We start from the raw sequence: 20,823 nt of genomic DNA on the forward strand, positions 1-20,823 counted from the left end.
CGGCGGAGCGCTGCGCTCCCCGGCCCGGGCTGTGGTCTGGTTCTTCCCCTTCCTCCCCTTCCTCGTCCTGGCGGCGGCCGGGGTCGGCAGTGAGGAGCCGCGGGCTGCCTCGCACGCAGCGATCGGGGCGTTCTCGTAGCGGTCCGCTGAAGTGCTGGTCTTTCAGCGGCTTCCTCTTGCAGCTAAAGCCTTTCAGATTTAGTTTTCTAGTCGCGCTCATTTTAAGTGCTGTAGAGTGTTCTTTAACATTAGCACTTCAAAAGTTTTGGATTCTTTGCATCCAGTTCCCCCCCCCTATATAATTTTTATGACTGTTTATATTGTGACTTTGCTCTTAATGCGAAGAGCAGTAAACCCGTGAAACCAGTTTCACTTTCTGGTTGTTGCTGGAAATGTTTTAAAGTGTAGCAATTTCTGTCCAGTGTGGCTTTAAAAAAAAAAAAATCGTACTACAAAGTATATGCTGATTACGGTAGAAACTACTGCGTGTGAAAAAGTAATTCATTTTAAAATAACGATTTAAAGCGTGGGTGGCAGCCCTTGTGATTTTTCACATCTAAACCCAGTTAAAACTGAATGCTGCAGGGCAGTCTTCTGTATTTAAAATTAAAGTTATTTTGCAGGTTTGAGAACCTCCATTTACTTCTTTGTTTGCTGTATTTGTTTATAACAGTCTGATTTCGACTTGTAAAGAGTGGAATAAAAAGGCTCTGAGAGACCCTAATCTGGGACATTAAACGGGAGCTGAAACAATATATTCCTTTCAAAAAGCAATCAGACTTGGTAGGGTAGTAGTCTTTATTCATTGCTGCTTCTGAGGGGTCGCTTTGGGGAAATGCGCAATGTAAGTGATAGGGACACAGAGCAGAGGTATATATATGCTCTCCTGTGCAGAAGTTATTCTTTATGCCACAAGAATAGTTTAGGTGTTCTTCTTGAGAGCATGTAGGCTTGTGCATGTGCAAAAGGATTGTAGACTGAAAGTAAGAATTCTCTTCGATGTTGTTCCCCAAAGAGCTAGATGACTGTGGCAGTAATGATAACATGTACAAAAGTTCCCTCTCGTTGGCTTTCATTTCTCTTACCTTCTAAAATTTGATTTAATTTTGCAAGGCTTTTGATACCTTCTGCAATCTACTACTGCATACCTTCATTTCTCAGGTAAGTCAGTACACTCTGGGCATGTGTGATATTTTGCTGAATCTGGCTCTGAGCACATGGAATGAATTCAGGTCTTGAAGACTTTGGTTTTGGGTTGGTGGTGTTTTTTGGTTTTCTTACATTTAAATTGATTTTTTTTTTTTAATGGTAACAGTGTTTAAAGTGAAGTATTTGCCTCTTCCAGATATTCCTGTAAGAATAGATTTTCAGTTTTCTCAAAACTCAGATATTTCACATATTAATCATCACACACACCCTCCAAAATTGCCTGCTAATTTGATATATTTTTTTATGAAAGAGTCTCCCCACTTGTGTGAAACCCCCTGGGGAAGAGGCTATGGACAAAACCATTGGCAAACAGCAGAAACTGGCTTCAGACAAAATGCTGTCATACATAGCAAATGAAGAGACAGGAAAAAACATTTCTGTAATTTTCCAGCAGAGATTTTACTTATAATAAGAGTGGAAGGCACATTTCCAGATAGAGGTGAGTTGCTTGTATAAAAAAGTAAGTTTGGTTGGTTCTAATTTCCAGGAATCCCAAGATGTTTAGCTTTGGGGGTTTTTTGTTTGTTTGTTTTTAATGAAAGCTGAAAGTATGTTTTCTTTAAATTGGTACCATGTTTGAATTTTCTTTTTTTTTTTTTGTCATGCGATGAGGCACAATTAGACTTTAGTTCCACAGGGGGCACACTAGTATTACTATGGTAAATTATTGTGGCCAGCTTGTGTTCAGAAGAGTTGTAATAAGTTAGTTCCATCATCTTGTTTCCTTAATGCTAACACGCAGAGTTAGAACTAAGCTTGTAGCATAAAACATCAGTGAACTTTTGAAAACAAAAGCTCTGCGTCAAACTTAATACCAACTTGGAAATACGCTATGGGAAATGCACGATCTGTTAAGGATATGTGATTTAAGTAAATGTGTCTTATCACAGACCCTTGGCTTGAAGGTTGTGGTGACCTCATTGTTGACCTTGGCCTCAAATACCATCTGTCCCTGCTTCTGCCATGTTTCTTGGGGTTAGATGCCTATCTGTATAGGTGCTGGTAGACCTTTGTTAGGCTACAGCTCTTGTACTCAAAGCTCTAAATTGCTACCTTTCTGACTTCAAGCACCAAATTGATTCAGTCAGCAGTAACAACAACCATTTTGAGTGGTTCGAAACCTTTCTGTGGCTGTTCTGGATCCATCCTCCTTTGGCCAGGATGCACTTATTTGGGGACAAGAAGCTTGGTTACTTAATTATGGGGTATTTTTGTAGCAAGTTTTCACCTTCAAAACACTTTCTCATAAATATTGCCAGTACTTGAGCAGTCTTCATCAAGACACTAAAGCAATTTCCTGAGTAAGTATTTGATGTCTATTGAACATTAAATAGTTTTGTGTTTTGGCCATGCATTATTCACCCTTCGTGACCAACATCTACACTGAAAGAGTAGCTATTAATGCTCAAACAATGTATGCTATAATGTGCTGACCAAACTCAACTGTATGTATGTAGCACTATATGTTAAGGGAGTGAGAAACTATTTACTTTTCATATTTGTTTAGAGTTGCTTTCTTGCTTTTATGGAAACCAGTTTCCTTAACTATATTCTCCTGTCCTACCATTTGCCTTGTGTAATGGTTAATTAAGAGTATTTCTTAAAAACACATTGTTGCCAAGTATTCACAGGGAGGAGAGGAAGAACAGGAAAATGGGAAGTTGGGCAGAATAAGAAAGCAGTTCTTAAAGAGTTTCTTTCTCCACCCATCCCTTCAATAAAGAAAAGTATGCAAGAAAACCCCCAAGCAAATAGTCGTACAGGCTTATTTGCCAGTCCCACTCACCCTAGACTTTGTATTGCTCTGTCTAAAAATCTTTCCTGTTGAGGAACCAGTAATCTCATTAGGAAAATAAACCTTAGCCAGTATGCCTAAAAGTTTGTCTTGTTCTTTTGTTTCTGCATTGCTTCTGCTTAATGTACTAGGAATTTCTTAGTGGTGGAGTTATTTAAGATACTCCTCTCTTGGTATTAACCAGCTACAAGGTTCTAAGTTTCAAAGTAAGCCAGACTCTTGCTCAAAGCATGTTTTGCAGATAGGCAGGATGCTATTCCCTCGGTTGTTAGAAGGTGAAGAGCATTGGCCTGGTTCAGTTTTGAGGAAAAGACAACCTCCCAAGCATGATTTTTAGTGCTAAATCCAGCTTCTAAGAGTAGGAAATATTTTATTTTTTTACTTGTGTGCCTATGTTGTGAAACATGGCTTGATTTTACTACGGTTGTAACTGTTAGATCAAGTTACTACTACTGTTAGTCTCTGGTAGCTTTTTTGGGTGAAGGACTGCATTCTTACGGACAGTGTCTCAAAATTCAGTCAGAACACCTTGCAGGGTAATAAGCTGTTCTTTCTGAGACTTCCATTCATAAAGGTCCTGTAGCTACCATGGTTAGGTGCTTTTTTGTCAGACAGACAAGATGTTGCTAGCCAGCTGATCATCACTTGCAAGAACTCAGCGGGAATTGCAGGCTGCTACTGAAGCAGCTGCTTTTTCTCAGTTATGGTTCAGTTTGAGGCATGTATTGTCCTTTTTGTAAGGATGCCATTTTTGACCATTGAGTTCAGAGTCGTACCCCAACTTTTTTTTCCATTTCAGATGTTAGACGGGGCTTGCAAAAGAATAGGACCTCTAAGTTCTGCAAGAAGGGTTATCAGAGATTCCATGGTGGTTGCTTGTTTCTACAAACGCTATCTCTCAACATGGGTTTAAAAGAACCTTAGTGGTATTTATTATCAAAATAGAAATGTTTTGATCCGCTCTAACAAAGTTCCAGCGGAGGTAGTTGGATATCATCTTCCCTAACTTCCACCTACTCTTGTGCACAAAGTACTTTGGGTTTTTTTGTTGCAAAACTGGACCTTTTCCACGTTTAACAAAACATATTTTGAGTAGTTTCCCCAGAATTACAATCCAGATAACAACTATAAATTAACATTAAGAATGTCCTACATAAATTATTTAGCAAACATGGTCATCTTCTGGCAAAGCTTGGATAAAAATGTTTTATAAGAACTACAGTATTATTTTAAAACAATAAGCAAAGCTGCTGTTTTGAGTGGCTCATAACTTGAACTGGGACAGTTTGGCCAAATATAAAGTAAATTGAAAGGTGATACATGAGACTTGTTTTGACAGTGTAGCTGAACTTGACAAACTTGATGATTGCTGTTTAGGAACCTGTATAATGCTGAAGAATCATTTTCTTAGTAGAAGGTCCAACTTTCCATATAGAAAGTGGAAATACTTTCTTTCTCATCTGTGGATATTTTGGCAAAGAGGGCTTGGCAGTAATATTGAGGTTCTAAATACATGTGATGCAAAAGAAGAACAAAAAACCAGAACCAACTGTACTCTTGTGGTATCTGCAATTGTAATTTTGCACCATGCTTCAGCTTGCCTAGAGCAGCCTGTCTTCCCTTCTGTGCCACTGGTCCTTCCTCTTGCCTTTAGCATCCCATTTCTTCTTTTACCTTCCCTTGTGGTGGGAGCAGTGCTGGCTGTAGAGTTTCTCTACTGTAGCATTGAGAGTTGGAGGGACTGGGAATGGGCTGCACTTCTCTTCCTTCTGAGCTGCTACAGCATTTCAGACCTCAGCCAGCAAAGTACTGAGCAAAGCAGAACTGCGTGTGGGACCAGGGTTCTCCAGTCTGGAATGGAAAAGGGATGTCCCAAGACTACCTTGTACTGCAGCCTCCACTAAAGGGTCCTCTGTTATGTGGGACAAGGCTCTAATCTCTTGGTGAACTCAAATCAGCTGACTTATGGAGGATGAGTGAATGAGGAAGGCAAATCCTGCCTTGGGCACTGAAAGGCCACGCCTATCTATCCATAACACTAGAAGGCATCACAGTGTTCTGCTATTACTGTTGTGATGGTTAATATGGTATTGCATTTTATTCTTTAGCGGAGACTGTGGTCAAGGAAAGTTAAATACTGGGGGACGTAAGCAGTTCATGAAATCTTGAGGAAGATGACTAGTCTTCGTGTTCTGATCTGTAACTTACTGGTAGTGTTCGCAGAACACATATCCATGGCAACGCTGTGCTCAGCTTCTGTCTTAATCTACATACACGTGCACACACAAATAACTGATCTTGCATCTTGTTGGCTAAGAGCATCAGTACTAGTGTACAGGTGAGACTTGTTACCAGTGCAGGTCAGGACTAGGTTGCATTCTGCCATTGCTCAGTGTTTCCTCTAACGATTGTGACTGTTACCCTAGCTACTTCAGGCAGATGTCACTTCCTTCAAGGAGTTCATAAAATCATTAAGGTTGGAAAAGACCTTTAAGATCATCAAGTCCAACCGTCAACCCAACACCACCATGTCCCCTAAACCATGTCCCAGAGTGCCACGTCTACATGGTCTTTGAACACTTCCAAGTGTTCAGAGTTGTCAAGTTATGCCCTATCCTAAGTTTTGATTGGTTTTAATACAATTTTTAATTGTTGGCTGAGGAATGTGTGCATAATTAACATGACACTGACTTTTTTTGCTCTTTTGTTTCAGAGCTGCTTTAAGTGTTTTAAATTAGTTTACCTTATTGCATAAGGTAAATGCACCTTTTGTGCTTACTGTTTTTTGTTTGGTGTTTTTTTTCTCTTTTTAAATTGGATGCTGGGATTGGGTCAGTGTGGAAATTGGTTTTCCCTTTTAACTATAAGGAAATCCTTCCATAATAGGATTTAGTCAGATTGCAGAGAAGAACAGAGAATATTATAACAAAGGGATAGCATGGCAGAAAAAGGCTCGGATGAGATCCAACAATAAAGATGTTCAGGCATGTACTCTCTAGGAAAGGGATTTGGGGAATTGGGGAATTACTGTGATGAAATCTTAAAGCTATGAATCCAAATGCAGTTTGAGAAGGAAGAGTCCAATCCCATACTACTATTTTTCTGTCTACAATGACTTTTAAATAAAATTAGCTCTTGAAAAAGTAAGTAGAGGCAAAGGCTTTCTCAGTATTTTTTTTCCCTGTTTTCTTGGCTGTACTTCATTCTCCTAACTTGTGCTTCTATTGTAGAATTTTTCTTTTTCTTCTCTTTATCTGTTATTTCCTCTCAAACTTAGTAGATACTGTTAAGGATAATGGAAATACTTTGATTTTTTTTTTCAATTTTTTTTTAGGTTATTGAGGGCAGCTCATGTAGCAGTAGCCTTGTTTGAGTAGAGCTGTGTAAGATAGTAATAAAGTGAAAATTGTCACTGTATTAAAATGCATGTATTGGATGTGGGGGGAAAAAAAAGACATCAGTTATTCTATTGTTTATACTTCTTTAATGTCTTTGCTGGAAATTGCTTAACTGTTCTTCAAAATTGTATGTTTTTATTTGACCTCAGATTTTATGGTTGTAGGAAAACTGTTATGTAACAAGTTTTTGTATATGACAGTGGCAAATTAGTCACCTTTCTATCTTTTAGAATTTATACAGACCCTATTGCCATAGTAACTGAGCTCTTCATAATTGTTAATGTATTAATCCTCAGAACATCCCTGTGAGGTAGAGAGGTATGCCTGTTTCACACGTGAGAAACTGAATTATAGGGTAGCCGAGTGATTTATCGGTAACCCCCCAAGCCAAGGAGAGCAGCAATACACTCTCATTTCTGTCACTGTGGTATAAGTGCCCTCTTGGTTGAACTGTCTTTTCTCTGCCCAGCTTTCTCAAATGAATGAATTTTAGTGAAATTGGCTGCAGCCATCTGGAATGTGCTCATTTGCATGTAAGATCTGTGTGGCTGTCATTATTCAGCACATCAGGTTTAATGAACTCTGAAGATACCAAGAAAAAGAAATGTATGGACTGCTACTGTGTATTCTCAGTGGATCGTGAGATAGATTTTTCTTCCTGTATATCACAATACCAAAAATTGGATAGTTTTGACTATACCAATATTAATTTAATTGGCAATATATGGCTCATATCTCTGTGCTGATAGAGCAGTTTGTTAGTACATCTACTTTTCAAGGCTTTGACCCTTGAAACTTTTTAAACTTGACTTTGAAATATTTGCTTTCTGAATGCTCTGCTATTCTTTGGGGTTTTTGTTGTGTTTGTTTTTATTTTTTTTAATTTTAGACAGAACATACTTCACGAGCAGAAAGGAAAAGACGTGATTCATTCGGGATGTTTGACGGTTATGATAGTTGTAGTGAGGACACCAGCAGCAGCTCCAGTTCAGATGAGAGTGAAGAGGAGGTTGCTCCTTTGCCATCCAGTCTCCCAATTATAAAGAACAATGGACAGGTCTATACTTATCCAGATGGCAAATCTGGCATGGGTAAGTATGTGGTGCATGTGTACAAAGAGTTTGATATTTATGGTTTTTAGCCTGTGCTGTGAGGGTCCAATCCCAAACGTTTGAAAAGGGACTAAAACAGCTGAAGGAGTTGGGGTTGATTTGTTTTGGGAGAGCAGTATTGGGGTTTTTTTTGCTAAAATGAAATAAGATGTTGCATCCTGCTGTCAGGAAAGGATGGGGACATCCACCCTCCCATCAAATGTTTGTTGTGTATATATGCGCATGCATATGTATGTTCTCATGTACATTGTTTTTATTCTTTGAGCTTTGAGGAAAATGTCAGTGTGTTCTCTCTACGTTTGGGCATATATAGTCTCTCTACCCTTTATGTTAATATACAAGGAAAATTTCATTAATGCTACTGTATAAAGTCTATTAAGTGTATACCTGTTTACTGCCCACTTTCTGTGAGCTAGACTGTACTGGAAAAAAAATTTTAAAAGAGAAGATAGCTTTTATATTTTAGCCAAAATCATTAGTGATTAGTAGAGCTCTGTCTGGGTAGAATCTTGGTATTGTCACATTGGCGTAAGTTAGTTGCAAACTCTTGTTATGGAACAACTCAGTGAGTAATGCTGTCAACCTCTGAAGCATATGATTCCAGCTAGAAGAGAATATTGGTGGGCTGGGGTACTTTGGGTATACTAATTTATGATTCAAAAAAGAGATCTGGTTTTATTTCAGGTCGGAAGTATTAAATATTTAAAGGAAATCAAGATTGGCAGGCCCAGATTCAAAGCAGACGCTTGCTTGAGAACCGTGAAAACACAGAAATCGGCTCTAGCTGATTTACCTGGGTCATTCACTTCTACCAGTGGTAAAATTAGTAGGGAGCGGAGGGGAGGCACCCATTCACCAAAGAATTGGAGGTTCTTAGTGTTTCGCTGACATCTGTGGTGGTGGTCTTGTTTTCTTGTGCAGTTCTCTTCAGGGTCAGAGCCCCAGAAGCTGTTTGGTGGTGCCACCTACAGGGCCTTCCTTATGTTGTCTTCTGAATTTTTACTGAGCTCTTCATTACACTCTTAACATTTCGCTTTTTCTCTCCTCTGATTAGCTACGTGCGAGATGTGTGGAATGGTTGGTGTCCGTGACGCTTTTTACTCTAAAACAAAACGCTTCTGCAGTGTGTCATGCTCTAGAAGCTATTCATCCAACTCGAAGAAGGCCAGCATTCTGGCCAGACTTCAGGTAGCGGTACAGACACCATTTTCTTTATATACTTATTATAGTCTATGTTTGTAAAACATGTACATTTGTAAAACTTTCTGGATGTTTTAAGATAAGTGAGATTTCTTAACACATTAAAATTTCACCTAAGTGATTTTGTAAGCCAAAACTCAAAACTGTGTCACTAATGAACAAATCACTTCGTTCAGCAGAGCAAAATACAGAAAATACTGACTCCTTATTTCATTTCTGCCGCAGTGGCCCTTCTGCAAGAAAAAGATCAGGAAAAATCTTCAGTCCACATATGTAGTGACTTGAAATGCCATGTACCTCATACCCAAGAGACTTTCTGGCTTTAGAGGGCATAAAGGTTTATTTAGCGTTGTTGAGTTTTGATTTTGAGGGTTTTCTTAACTACATAGATTTGCAAAATGGGGTTTGGTCTGTTCACTTAAAACATTAATCAAATCATCATGAAGGTATATTTGTAACATTCAAGAAAAGAGAGAGAAATGTCAAGAAATATCATTACATCCTATCTCAAATTAATTGCAACAAATGCCAAGAAACTGCATTGATATAAATTAGAGTAAAAGTTCTTCCTTTTAACCTGCTTTTAAAAGGTATCTTTTTTTCAGGTAAACCACAATGAATTTATAATGCTGTTCAAGTTGGAATACTAGTACAAAAGTCATCTGCTGGACATTCTTTGCTACTGGTTTTTAAATTTATTTAATATTACATGTAGTTTTGTGATTCTTAGTGAACTTCCATTCTGTGTTCTAATTTAAGTTAAATCTGCCAGAGATATGCTACAGACCTATGGAAATTTCCTGATGGGAGTTTGGAAAGACTTTATTTACTTAGCTTTTTTTGTTTTAGGGTAAACCTCCAACAAAGAAGGCTAAAGTTCTACAAAAACAACCCCTTGTGGCTAAATTAGCAGCATATGCTCAGTACCAAGCAACTTTACAAAACCAGGCAAAGACTAAAGCAGGTAATGGCACATAAACAGAGCTGAAACAAATTCTTGGTAATACAAGATTTGTGGCTCATTAGCAGCTTCCTAAATAAAATAACTTTCTCTTAGCAGCTGTCCCTGTGGAAGGTTTCAGCTGGGGTAACTACATCAATAGCAATAGCTTTACAGCAGCTCCTGTTACCTGTTTTAAACACGTAAGTATTTTTCAATATGTGCTATCCTTTTGTGTGTGTGCATGAGAGTGAGTCCATGTTAATTTTAGAGTTCATTTTTGCAGAACATTCCTATGCAAATATGTTTCATGGCCTCTATGAAACTTGTATTGTAAACTGTGTTAGTGTGACCGCTTTTTAGATAGGTATGTTTGGTTTTATCTATGCTTTAAAACCATTCTGAACGCTATCAGTTACTTTCATCATACATGGTCTCATAAACAGAAAAAAGTAAAAGGAGGATTCTTAAACACTTAGGAAGTTATTTTTCTCACATTCAAGGCATAAAATCATCAAATGTACTAGAGTAACGAACCAAGTCATGCCATATTAGAACAAGTCATAAAAGGCTTTTTAGACACAGTCAGTATTGCTCCATTATGTCGAACTGATCTTTTGCTTACGTATTTGGATTTGGGAATTTTTTTTCTTATGTTTTAGTCAGATTCTCCCTGTCAGTCATGCTGCCAGGTAGTAGTAGAGGAAAATGAAGGCATTTTTTTAACCTGAAATTAAATAGGTTGGTTTTCTTTGTATTAGAGTTACAGAAAATCCAAATAAAAAGTTCTCAGTCATTACAAAATGTAATTAGGGGATGAGGAAAATATTTAGCAGCACCTATCTTTAATGGGTTTGTTAAATTCTAATTATTAGCCTTTGTTTAAAATATTGTCAATACTTTCTGTCTGTTAAGTAAAAACTTTCTCACAGAAAGTATTTTCTCAGCATACTTTTTTTTTTTTAATTTGGAAAGTTGAAGTGTTACATCTTCTTAGAAAAGTTTTATTTTGCTCAAAATTATCTGATGAAAATTGCAATCAAAACAAACATTTTGTTTTAGGGAAGTTGTCCATAAGGGAGAAGAGAGACATTTTTCTGTCCAGGTCTGGAATTCATGCTGAGCCCTGTCAACTCATAAATTAGTAGGAGTTGAGGGCTCCTGGCAGTTGGCACTTTCTGAATAGCACCCTTTATGCTTAGAGGCCTTAGCTATTGCCCAGAACAGAGCCTTGCATTAGTATAGCTTCGTGAATTTGTATCAAATTCCACATGCTTAAGTAAGCATGTTTGCACTTTGCTTTCACAGTTACGTACATGCTATAATAAGTAATTTTGTAAGTACATATCGGAAGGTATTGTTTGATAACATGGGCTGTGCTATTATATCAATAAATGCTTCGTGATGTATGGCATCCTTAATTAGGATACAGCTACGATAGTTAAGTCCCTTGTAAATTATGCTATAACATTCCATATTAAAAGGAGTTACATCTTCCTTTCTCACTGCTTCATTCATGAAGTTGAATGGTACACCAATAATGTGAAGAGATACAATATTAATGTACACATTGTACTTTGAAAATTTTCACAAGCTACATGGCAACAGTGCTACTGAGCCTGCATGTTGTTTCTTTTCTGTCCCCATTTTCCTTTTTCATACAAGTAAAATGCAACTCCTGCAGTCTCCGATGGAGATTTCTACTTCTTTTGGTGGGCATGAGTTAGTGTTGCAAGGGTGCGATTTGCATTTAGTTTCACTGTAATTTTTTCTTAGAAAAATACATTATTTAAACCAGTCAGAATCTGAAAAGTACGTAGTATTCTCTTGTTAGGTCCTTCTCTCTCTCCCACTCTCCGTTATAATTAAAAGAAGCAATACTCTCTTTGTCTCTCTGGAAAGATTGTTATATTTTCTGTGTGCTTTGATTTGTAAAAGTTTGTATTAGTTGACGTTTGTTTACCCTTCATATTATGGATTCCATGCACATGTTGTGTGTGTCCGCAAAATTGGATATACAACTTACTCTGTTCAAAACAGAAGTTTTGAATTGAAAGTAAAATCATGACATATCTACCCTTAAATTTGTTGTTAAATAAAATGTGTCTGGTAATTTTGGGTGCATCTGTATGGATATTTGATAGGGAACATTGGGATCAATGTTAAAGAAAATTTAATGGAATTGAGATGTGGGATTTGGCTTTTTTTTTTTTTAATAACCTGGCATACTTCAGTATTTCAGGTCCAATGTAATTTTCCCAGATCAGTTGTTTTGTGCCTGGGGAATTATTTCCTCTTCTATTTAAAACAGTTATATTTTGGAATTAAAACATTTAAATCTTGAAATTCTCGATATCTCTTTCTCTATATGAGAAGAATTAATTTTGAAGTCTTTTGATGTGCTTACTGTGCTTTTTTGTACTTCCCTGTTACCTTCATTCCAGATTTTAGTGTTGAGTATTACTAATGAAATTCACTAGCAGTAGTACAACTGTGCTCACTTTATAGTTCAGTAGACTGAAGTAGAGAAGGTGCTTTGGTTTATGTCATATAGGAAGCCTGTCAGAAAGCCACTATTAGGTTGTGCACCTTGCAGCTTTTTTGTGGTTGTTGAATTGTATTAAGCAGACACAAAGCAGTACCTGATGCAAGGAGGAAAACTCTTTAACATTTTTAATATTGTGTGATAGTAACATACAATGTGTTCATTGCTAATCTGCATTCCAGTTTCATTTTCTTCTAAAAGTTTTTACTTTTTTCTATATTTGCTTTTATTAGCTGAAACCATTCCTAGAAGTAAAAGCAAATGCAGTGCTTTGAGTCCTTTTTCAGTACTACTTAATGCACGACTTAATGCACAATTAGTAGTAATTATTCCTTTCCACTCCGTTGCTAGTGAGATGCACATTTCCTGAAGTTAGGAATTTTTCAGTCTTTCTTGCAGTTGAATTATATTCTGAGCTTAACTATTTTCATTCTCTTGGTTTCTTTTGTTATTAAAAGAAATAAATAAATGGTTTGCTCTAAGGGAGCATTTCCAAGATTTTACAGCAGGTGGCAGTGCTTGCTTTGAACTTTTTACTTGGAAACCTTTTGCACATTGTCTTCTGTGGCTTCTTTTTTTTTTTTTTTTTGTTGGGGTACTGTGCACACACAAGATTTCCGCATAGTATCCTTACGCTTCAGGAATTGGTAGCATCGCTTTGCCATTAAAATCCTGATTCAAGTTTCAAGTCTGAAATCATGGCAATGTCGGTGCTATCCAAAACCTTTATAAGCCAGTTATTTAACCCACGAGATCTTTGTTCAGCTAGACGTGTGGGGATACTTTAGCCTTCAGGCGCTCGGGTCAGACGGCACCTTCCTGATTGCAACTTACCTTGCAGAGAAGGCAGCTGCCGCTCACAACTAAAGCCTCCCAGGTCATCTCCCGGAGCAGGAAGCGATGAACCAGATCTTCCTTCTTTGGGAGTGATGTGAAGTGGATCTCTTCGTCATGAGTCTGAAAGGTAAATTTGTTCTTACCTGTAAATTATGGTTCTGCTAGTTCACACTATGCCAATCCAGACTTCAGAGTTACCCTTCCAGCCAGCAGACGAATAAGACTTAACACTTATTATAGTGCTTTTTGAGTTTTTCAAAGCACTGTGCAAACATTGATTGATTAATCAGATGAAGACAGAGAAGATGAAGGAAGACTGCTGTTATAGCGCTGGTTTATCCAGTCTTCCTCCCATAAGAATATTCACAATGAGTGAAAAAGGAAAAGATGGTGCAGTATACCAGGTATACTGTAAACCACACTTCAGGACAGTAATGTTATCTGGCATTTCAGTAGTGATGCTACCCAGGATGGCTTCCTTCTTCTAAAGGGTGAGCCATATGGATTGGTGTAGGAGAACTAGCAGAACCAATATTTTCACAGAGAAGGACAAATTTAACTTTCTGCTATTTCCCTCTATACCAATCCATGCACTAGAAATAAAAATTTCTGAAATTTCCATTACCAGTTGATGTGAGGAGAAGCGTTTTGATATATGTTTCTCTTTGAATCAACTGAATAGATGAGCAGGCAGTGAAATATATTTCAATTAGGTGCAGCTGGATTATGAAATTATTCAGCACTGCTATTTTTGATTGTTTGGCTTCATCTGTATCTCTGTACAAGGCAACAAGATTTACTAAAATACCCAGTTTGAAAAGTTTATTTCCTTAATTCAATTGAAAAATCTACACATGTCAATCTAGAGGTGATAGTGAATATGTAATAGGACTTGATTAAGAAGCTGTATCTGCATATTTGTGTGTGAAAATAAGCTGTCATCTTTCGAGTTGTTTTTTTTCTCTGTCTGCCAGATGGCAGAAAAGAGCTCTGCAGTCTAGACTGGTGTAGATGGGACATAGCAGAACATGAAGAGACCAAGCTTCAAGAATAAGAAACTGGCATACTTGTAATAACTTATTTTTCCTTTAATAGTTAAAACTAGTTTTAAGTTTTGCATGCCTAGCCTCAAATATTTCTAATAGTGAAGGGTATCCCTTTTTAAGATAGATTTGGCTTTTAGTGCTGCTAGTTAGCTATTCCTGATTGTCAGCAAAATTCTGTTATCGTGATTTCCAGTCATTCAAATTTCTTTAACTTGTGGCTCTCAGCCAAAATTCTGTGAAGTTGGAGGCTATTCCCACTGAGCGGTTAAGTTCTCTGTGTTTGCAAAGAGCGTTGTAAATGAGACACAGCCTTAGAGTACTGTCTGCTCACTACAGTACAGAACCGGAGGATCCCTTCAGTTGTCCCTGTGATATCTGGATTTTCTCTGAACTGATAAGAATTATTTTTCTCAGAACACCTTAGGATTGATATGACTGTTGTTCTTAAATACCCCAAATCTGAATCTTTCCCTTCTTGGTGGTCTCAAGTTTAATGTAGACTGGGTCATGTTCTATTTTGTTACCAACATAACTTCAGCTGAGTAACTTTTAAGGTTTTAGACTCTTCAGCACTGTGCATTTCTGCTTATTGCTGCTCGTTGCAGGGGGTTGGACTAGATGACCTTTAAAGGTCAATGTCCCTTCCAACTCAAAGTATTCTATGATTCTTTGATATCTGATATCTCTACGATACCATCTTTGACTATCTTTTCATGATGCTTTGTTCAACAAAACATTCTGCTTGAGATAGCAAACTAAACGTAATTTTTATCGCCAGTTTCCACAAATTCTTAGAAGTTCATCAAGCTTGTATTTCTTGTTGTTACGAACACATTAGTCTAAGCCTTCAGGACAGTGTGTGAGAAATCTAGCTCTGCTTTTCCTTTTGGCATCCATTAAAAAGGGGCCACTCAGCCTTTTATTCTTTTTGCATGCTTGATGGGCTGATTGCTTGCAGGTGATACGAAGGCCTGTTCCTCTGAGAGGACATGAACCAGTGGGTGATAAACCCCACCATAATACATCATCAGAATAGATTCAAGAAATAACTTCTAGGCATTCTTTCAGGAATGTTTGTGATTTACAGCATTTAAAGATTTTCGTGTCTGTGGCACAGGTATGAATTTAAAGTACCATAATATTCTTGCAAGGAGAATTTCAGAGGAATTCCACTCACTAAAATTCCACATTCCATTCTCACTAAAATGAGTAGCTTACACCTAGTTGGAAACAGTAGAATAAAGCTGACCTGTGCATATATGCAATTTGTGCTTGTGCTTTACAATTTTTAAATTTGAAATCCTATAACTTTTGCAGGGAATGCACAGTAATAATTGTATAAAATTACAATGCTACACGAAAGCTTCAATTTAAAACCAAACTAGGTTTTCATAGAAAGAGTGTTTTCTAAACATACGCTTATTTCTTACCATGTATATTGATTGTTTTGTCTTTTTAAGTTGCTCATTAAAAAACTGATATAACAAAAAGAAAGTTACTTTCATGTGATGAACTAGTGACTTTTCCCCCCCTACCTTAACTGATAGGCACCTATGGGGACATGCTGGGGCGATATCTCAGAAGGAGTGAGAGTGGAGGTTCCAAACACTGACTGCAGCCTGCCTACCAAAGTCTTCTGGATAGCTGGAATTGTAAAATTAGCAGGTAAATATATTTTAGTTGAAATCATTAAAGGAATCAAAATAACTGTATGAAGGGAGCTAATAAATTTAGTCAGTGGCCATCTGGTTAGTGTAATGTTGACAGTGGTTAGGTTGTCAAAGCTGTGTCAATAGGTTATATGTTTTAGCGCTATCACTATTGTTATACTGTTTTACGGTGGCTTCAGTGATGCTTGAGAACACCTGTTTATTCTTTGGTTTTTGGGGTTTTTTTAATATTGCCTGAGAACATGGTAAGAGCAGTGCAGAATGAGATAGGAAATTGTATAATAGCTAGCGAGTAAGCCTCATTGTACAAATCACTTTTCTTGGTTAAGAGTTAAATATTCAAGGTCACATAGCTAAGATATAAAAAAACAGATACTGTGGGCGGTTAATTAATTTTGTCCTCCTACCTATAACTTCTAAAGGTTTTATAGTTCAAGAATTTTGATTTTAATTAAAATTTGACTTACATGATAGCACATACACATTTATCACAGTAATCCATTCTGTGCATTAACAACATGCAGAAATGTGCCATAAGAATAACATTCTATAAAAAGTTATAGTCTAGAAAATTCAGGGTAATATACATTATGATTGGTAAAGAAATATTAATAAATATTTATTATCTTACTTAATTTTTGTCTTTTTTTAAATGGGATTACTTTCTTTCAGGCTACAATGCTTTGCTAAGATACGAAGGCTTTGAAAATGATTCAAGTCTTGACTTCTGGTGCAACATTTGTGGGTCTGACATCCACCCAGTTGGTTGGTGTGCAACCAGTGGAAAGCCTCTAGTCCCACCTCGAAGTATGTAAATAGTAGCCTTACTGATTGATATAAAAGTCTTTCTTTATTAAACTAAATTTGCTCATGGTCTAGATATCGAAGTATTTTTTTTTATCGTAGCAACTCTTTCAACAGTTATGAATAAATCATTTTAACTTCTGGAAAAATAAGGACTTGACTGATGCTGAAAGTGTTTCTTGGAGTAGCCCTCTGATGCAACTTAAAGTTTTTAAGATCAAGGTGGAAGCGGTTAGCAAATCAGTGATGTGAACATGCACTGAATTTATTTATATTTCGTTATTAAATTCTTTGCCCTGACATACCCATAAACTTAATCTTGGGTAGCATTCATTCTCTAAAGAGTTTTTTGTCATTACTGTCATCGAGGCTTTTTAACAGTCATCTGGGATTTCTTCTTTACATATTCCAGACTCTAATATTGTCTCTAACGGACACAATTAAAAATCAGTGGCTTATTTTTTCCCCTTCATTTGCAACAGCCATCCAACACAAATACACAAACTGGAAAGCTTTTCTAGTGAAACGACTTACTGGTGCCAAAACACTTCCTCCTGACTTTTCTCAGAAGGTAAGGCTGATGCAATATCAATGATGTACTGTAAACGAAATTGCAGCACAATGTGAAGAACTGAAGTATTTTACAATGGCACATTAGCTCCTTTTATAGTGAAGATGATACAGTAGTTTATTCCCTTACAGTTTTCCTTGGAATCTTTATTCTCCAATTATGTCCACACTTGTCAGTATGTACTTGGAAAACTGTTTCTTCTAGCAGAAAGTAACGTTCTTTAAAAACTAGTTAGTCTATTTTAATTTTTGAATACCGCAGTTTAAAAAACAAAAATTAGAGTGCTAATAAGCTACCCTGTGATAAGTAAGAAAAATTAAAACTGTTTTTTCTAATTCAGGAGTTAGTTTTATCATGCACTATTTCAAGAAACTGAACAAAATGTGGGAATATAGCACATACCTAGATGCAACGAAGTACATACTTTTAAACGTTAATATTTTTCATCTGCTTTGGACTAGATATTTTTTTTTTCCTTTCTTTAAGTGTGGCAGCTGCCTGTATAATGTGCTGTAAGTTTGCTTACTAGTATTGTGAGATGGTACATAGCTTTTAGTTAGAATATGAGACTTATTTGTTGTTTTACACAGCATCTAATAATAATAAAAAAAACCCACAAAAAACCTTTCTGCAGTTGTTCATTTCTATTTTAAAATTGGGTCAGTTGGAAGCCAAATTAAATTGGCAAGATCGCAACACTTTGAAGAGCTCATAATGGAAATGGCGAGTGACAGATACTGATGTTTAAACAGAATGTATTGTCACAAGGCAGATTAACATCTATTTCTATTCTCTTCCTTTCTTTTTGGTATATTATGAAGAAATATTTTTGTGAGTGACCAGCTTTCGTTATTTTGAAGGTTTGTCTTCCATGCCTTTTAGAATGAAGTATTTTAATCCTATTTTTAACGTGCTGTATTTTGAGCAGGTGACAAAGCAAAAAGAAAAAAAATCTTGGCGTTTTTTTTGTTAAAAATATTTTTCAAGGTAACTTTATCCATTGTTAACACTGAACAAACTTTCATTAAGTCAATAGAAAATTTCTGTAATCTATGTGAGAATTACATTAGGGGCTGTACTTGATACAATTAAAGCATTGTAGGATCTATTCTACTTCGTTTTCTGAAGCATTTCTTTTTCTCCCAATGTACAATGAAATATAAGAGAAATCGGTTGTATGATTTTTGCAGGTTGATTAACAAGTACTTGAACTAAACGAAAAGTGCATTGATATTGTGCTTTAATAGGAGAGACAGATGACTAAGGAAAAACATTCTTACAGAATGGTGGTTTTTTTCCTGTTACTTTAAGGTGTCTGAGAGTATGCAGTATCCATTCAAAACTTCCATGAGAGTAGAAGTTGTGGACAAAACGCACCTTTGTCGAACAAGGGTAGCAGTTGTAGAAAGTGTCATTGGGGGACGGTTAAGATTGGTGTATGAAGAAAGTGAAGACAAAACTGATGACTTCTGGTGCCATATGTACAGTCCACTCATTCATCATATTGGTTGGTCTCGAAGTATTGGACACAGATTCAAAAGATCTGGTAAGCTTTTTGTGTTTTAGAGGTGTCTCTGTGGGCAGCATTGGCTTGGTGAAGTCTGACTTAAGCAATACTGTCACTTTATACAATTCATGAAACTAGCTTGAAAAATAGTCTTTAAAAATTTGTATAATGCAGCCCAGGGGTTTTACCAATTATATCAGTTAAAAGTATACTTAGTGTATTTTGCAGCATTGGAAAAGCCAAAATAAATTTTAGGTTGGTTTGTAGTATGTCGATATCTAGAAAGAGTTAACGATAAACAGTGGTTAACAAACTGCCTAGGCAGGAAAACCTTGAACTGCAATATTCAAGCATGGTAAACCTCATTTTTCATGCTGATACCTGGAGTTGCAAACTCCTAGATTCTTCATGTTTGTCTTTCTTGTACAATACTGCATGGACAAGTATCCTATTAGATACTGAATTTGTTTTTTTACTTGCAAGTCTAAGGACTATCTAATACGTTTATATTGCAAGTTTTACATGTTTTGGCGGGCGTTAGGAGATGGGCAGGGAAGATGAAGAGATAGTCTAATAGATGGTAAACAGTTAAGGCCCTTGTTATCTAAAATACAAAAATAACTTGAAATATTTAAGGCTTCTTAAAAAGAAAAGTCTGGTTTTAATATTTCTCTGGTCCATTGAGCTTGTTTCCTTTGTCAGAAACAGAATTTTTGTAGAAGATTCCTCAAGCGTTCCTTCAGGAAAACCTTCAGTTTTCCTAGTGCTTAAACTTTCACTGAAACCATTTGTAAATAAGAGTAGTTAGAGAAATCAAGAACAGTGCTACTTTCCGGAAGTAATGTCTCTAACAGAGTTCCAGGGTTTCCCCTCAGAAAGTAGTATTCAACAGTTGGCTAAAACCAGCTCACTATGTATTTAAAGTGATTATGTATAATTATATTTAAAACAATATAAATATAATCTTCTGTCATAACATAGTGCAAAGTAGTTTATTTGCCAATTTTTTGCAAAAGCTTCTATGTATATTTGTATCAATTTTGTGACATAATCGAGTGGCCTTGTAAATATTGGATACTGGGGTTTTTTCCATAAATGAAATTGGGTTGTAGAGGTATTTCAGGTGGGAGTCAACAAGGAAAGTAGATGCTTAGTGGATTATGTCCTCCAGATTTTTGTGATAGTCGTATTACAAACTGTGTGTCTCCCACACCAATGACTGCATTGTATTAGTTAACATTCAGAGAAGCATACTGTCTGCTCTAACAAAACTTCTGAATAATATGTACTGTTATTCCTTGTAGATATTACAAAGAAACAGGATGGACATTTTGATGCACCCCCACATTTATTTATGAAGGTGAGTTTGCTAGCAAGAACACTGTTTTCTCACAATTTACTGAGGACCTTTAGTTCCTGGCATTCGTAAAACAGACCTGAAACTCTGCTTAAGTCCTGGAAATAGGCCCAGCACAAGCATTAATTTTTTTTTTTATTCAAGCACTCTACCTAATTTGGCTTCCTTGACATAAGCAGAGATGATAGAACAGGTGTATCAGTCTATTGCTTTGGCACTGTGGGGTTATATTTTGCTCCAGGCTTATTAGATTCTTAGCCCCTGGTGCTGTTATGTGATTCTTTTAGGTAAAAGATGTTGACGCAGCTGGAGAATGGTTTAAAGAAGGAATGAAATTGGAAGCTATAGACCCCTTAAACCTTTCGGCAATATGTGTGGCAACTATTAGAAAGGTAAGAAAACAAATGTCTATTTTGGGAAGGTCGGTAGGAATCCATTTTTTCACTCACCTTTATTCAGGTTTGAAACAAAAGGTAAAAAAAAAAAAGCAGCTCATTCACACAGTGAATGTTTATGGAGTACATCCATTAATTGCTTACATGCAGTTACTATGAAAAAAATATACTCATGTAATTTTTTTTTTTATTTTGCCTTTAATCTCTGGAAATTCAGTCTTACCTTTAATTAGAATATAATATATTTATGAGAACAACTTGCAGGACAATCTTCTGGTAGTTATACCACGTGTTTTGCAACTGTTCAAAAAGAAACCTCATCTTGCTTGCTTGCAGAATTCTGTGAAGACATTTTAAGGATGTACTTCTTTCCTAGCTTGATTGAAAGGGAGACCATCCATGTGAAATCTGCTTTAGAAGGAAGAAAATGTAAAAAA

General features: G+C 36.6%; 1 protein-coding gene across 1 annotated transcript in view; it reads left to right on the plus strand.

The window, feature by feature from the left end:
* The first annotated feature begins 3,905 nt into the window (after positions 1 to 3,905).
* Positions 3,906 to 20,823, plus strand: part of MBTD1 (mbt domain containing 1) — a 31,211-nt gene continuing 14,293 nt past the window's right edge. Inside the window, exons 1-11 of the mRNA XM_010291807.1 lie at positions 3,906 to 3,986; positions 7,292 to 7,493; positions 8,569 to 8,702; positions 9,564 to 9,678; positions 9,775 to 9,857; positions 15,630 to 15,747; positions 16,425 to 16,559; positions 17,039 to 17,127; positions 18,439 to 18,673; positions 19,939 to 19,994; positions 20,279 to 20,383. Of these exons, the coding sequence (XP_010290109.1) occupies positions 7,340 to 7,493; positions 8,569 to 8,702; positions 9,564 to 9,678; positions 9,775 to 9,857; positions 15,630 to 15,747; positions 16,425 to 16,559; positions 17,039 to 17,127; positions 18,439 to 18,673; positions 19,939 to 19,994; positions 20,279 to 20,383 (1,224 nt within the window). The 5' untranslated portion in view covers positions 3,906 to 3,986; positions 7,292 to 7,339. The remainder of the gene's footprint in view (positions 3,987 to 7,291; positions 7,494 to 8,568; positions 8,703 to 9,563; positions 9,679 to 9,774; positions 9,858 to 15,629; positions 15,748 to 16,424; positions 16,560 to 17,038; positions 17,128 to 18,438; positions 18,674 to 19,938; positions 19,995 to 20,278; positions 20,384 to 20,823) is intronic.

The sequence above is a fragment of the Phaethon lepturus genome, unplaced genomic scaffold, assembly GCF_000687285.1.
Source record: "Phaethon lepturus isolate BGI_N335 unplaced genomic scaffold, ASM68728v1 scaffold19647, whole genome shotgun sequence".
In the NCBI taxonomy this organism is placed as follows: Eukaryota; Metazoa; Chordata; class Aves; order Phaethontiformes; family Phaethontidae; genus Phaethon; species Phaethon lepturus.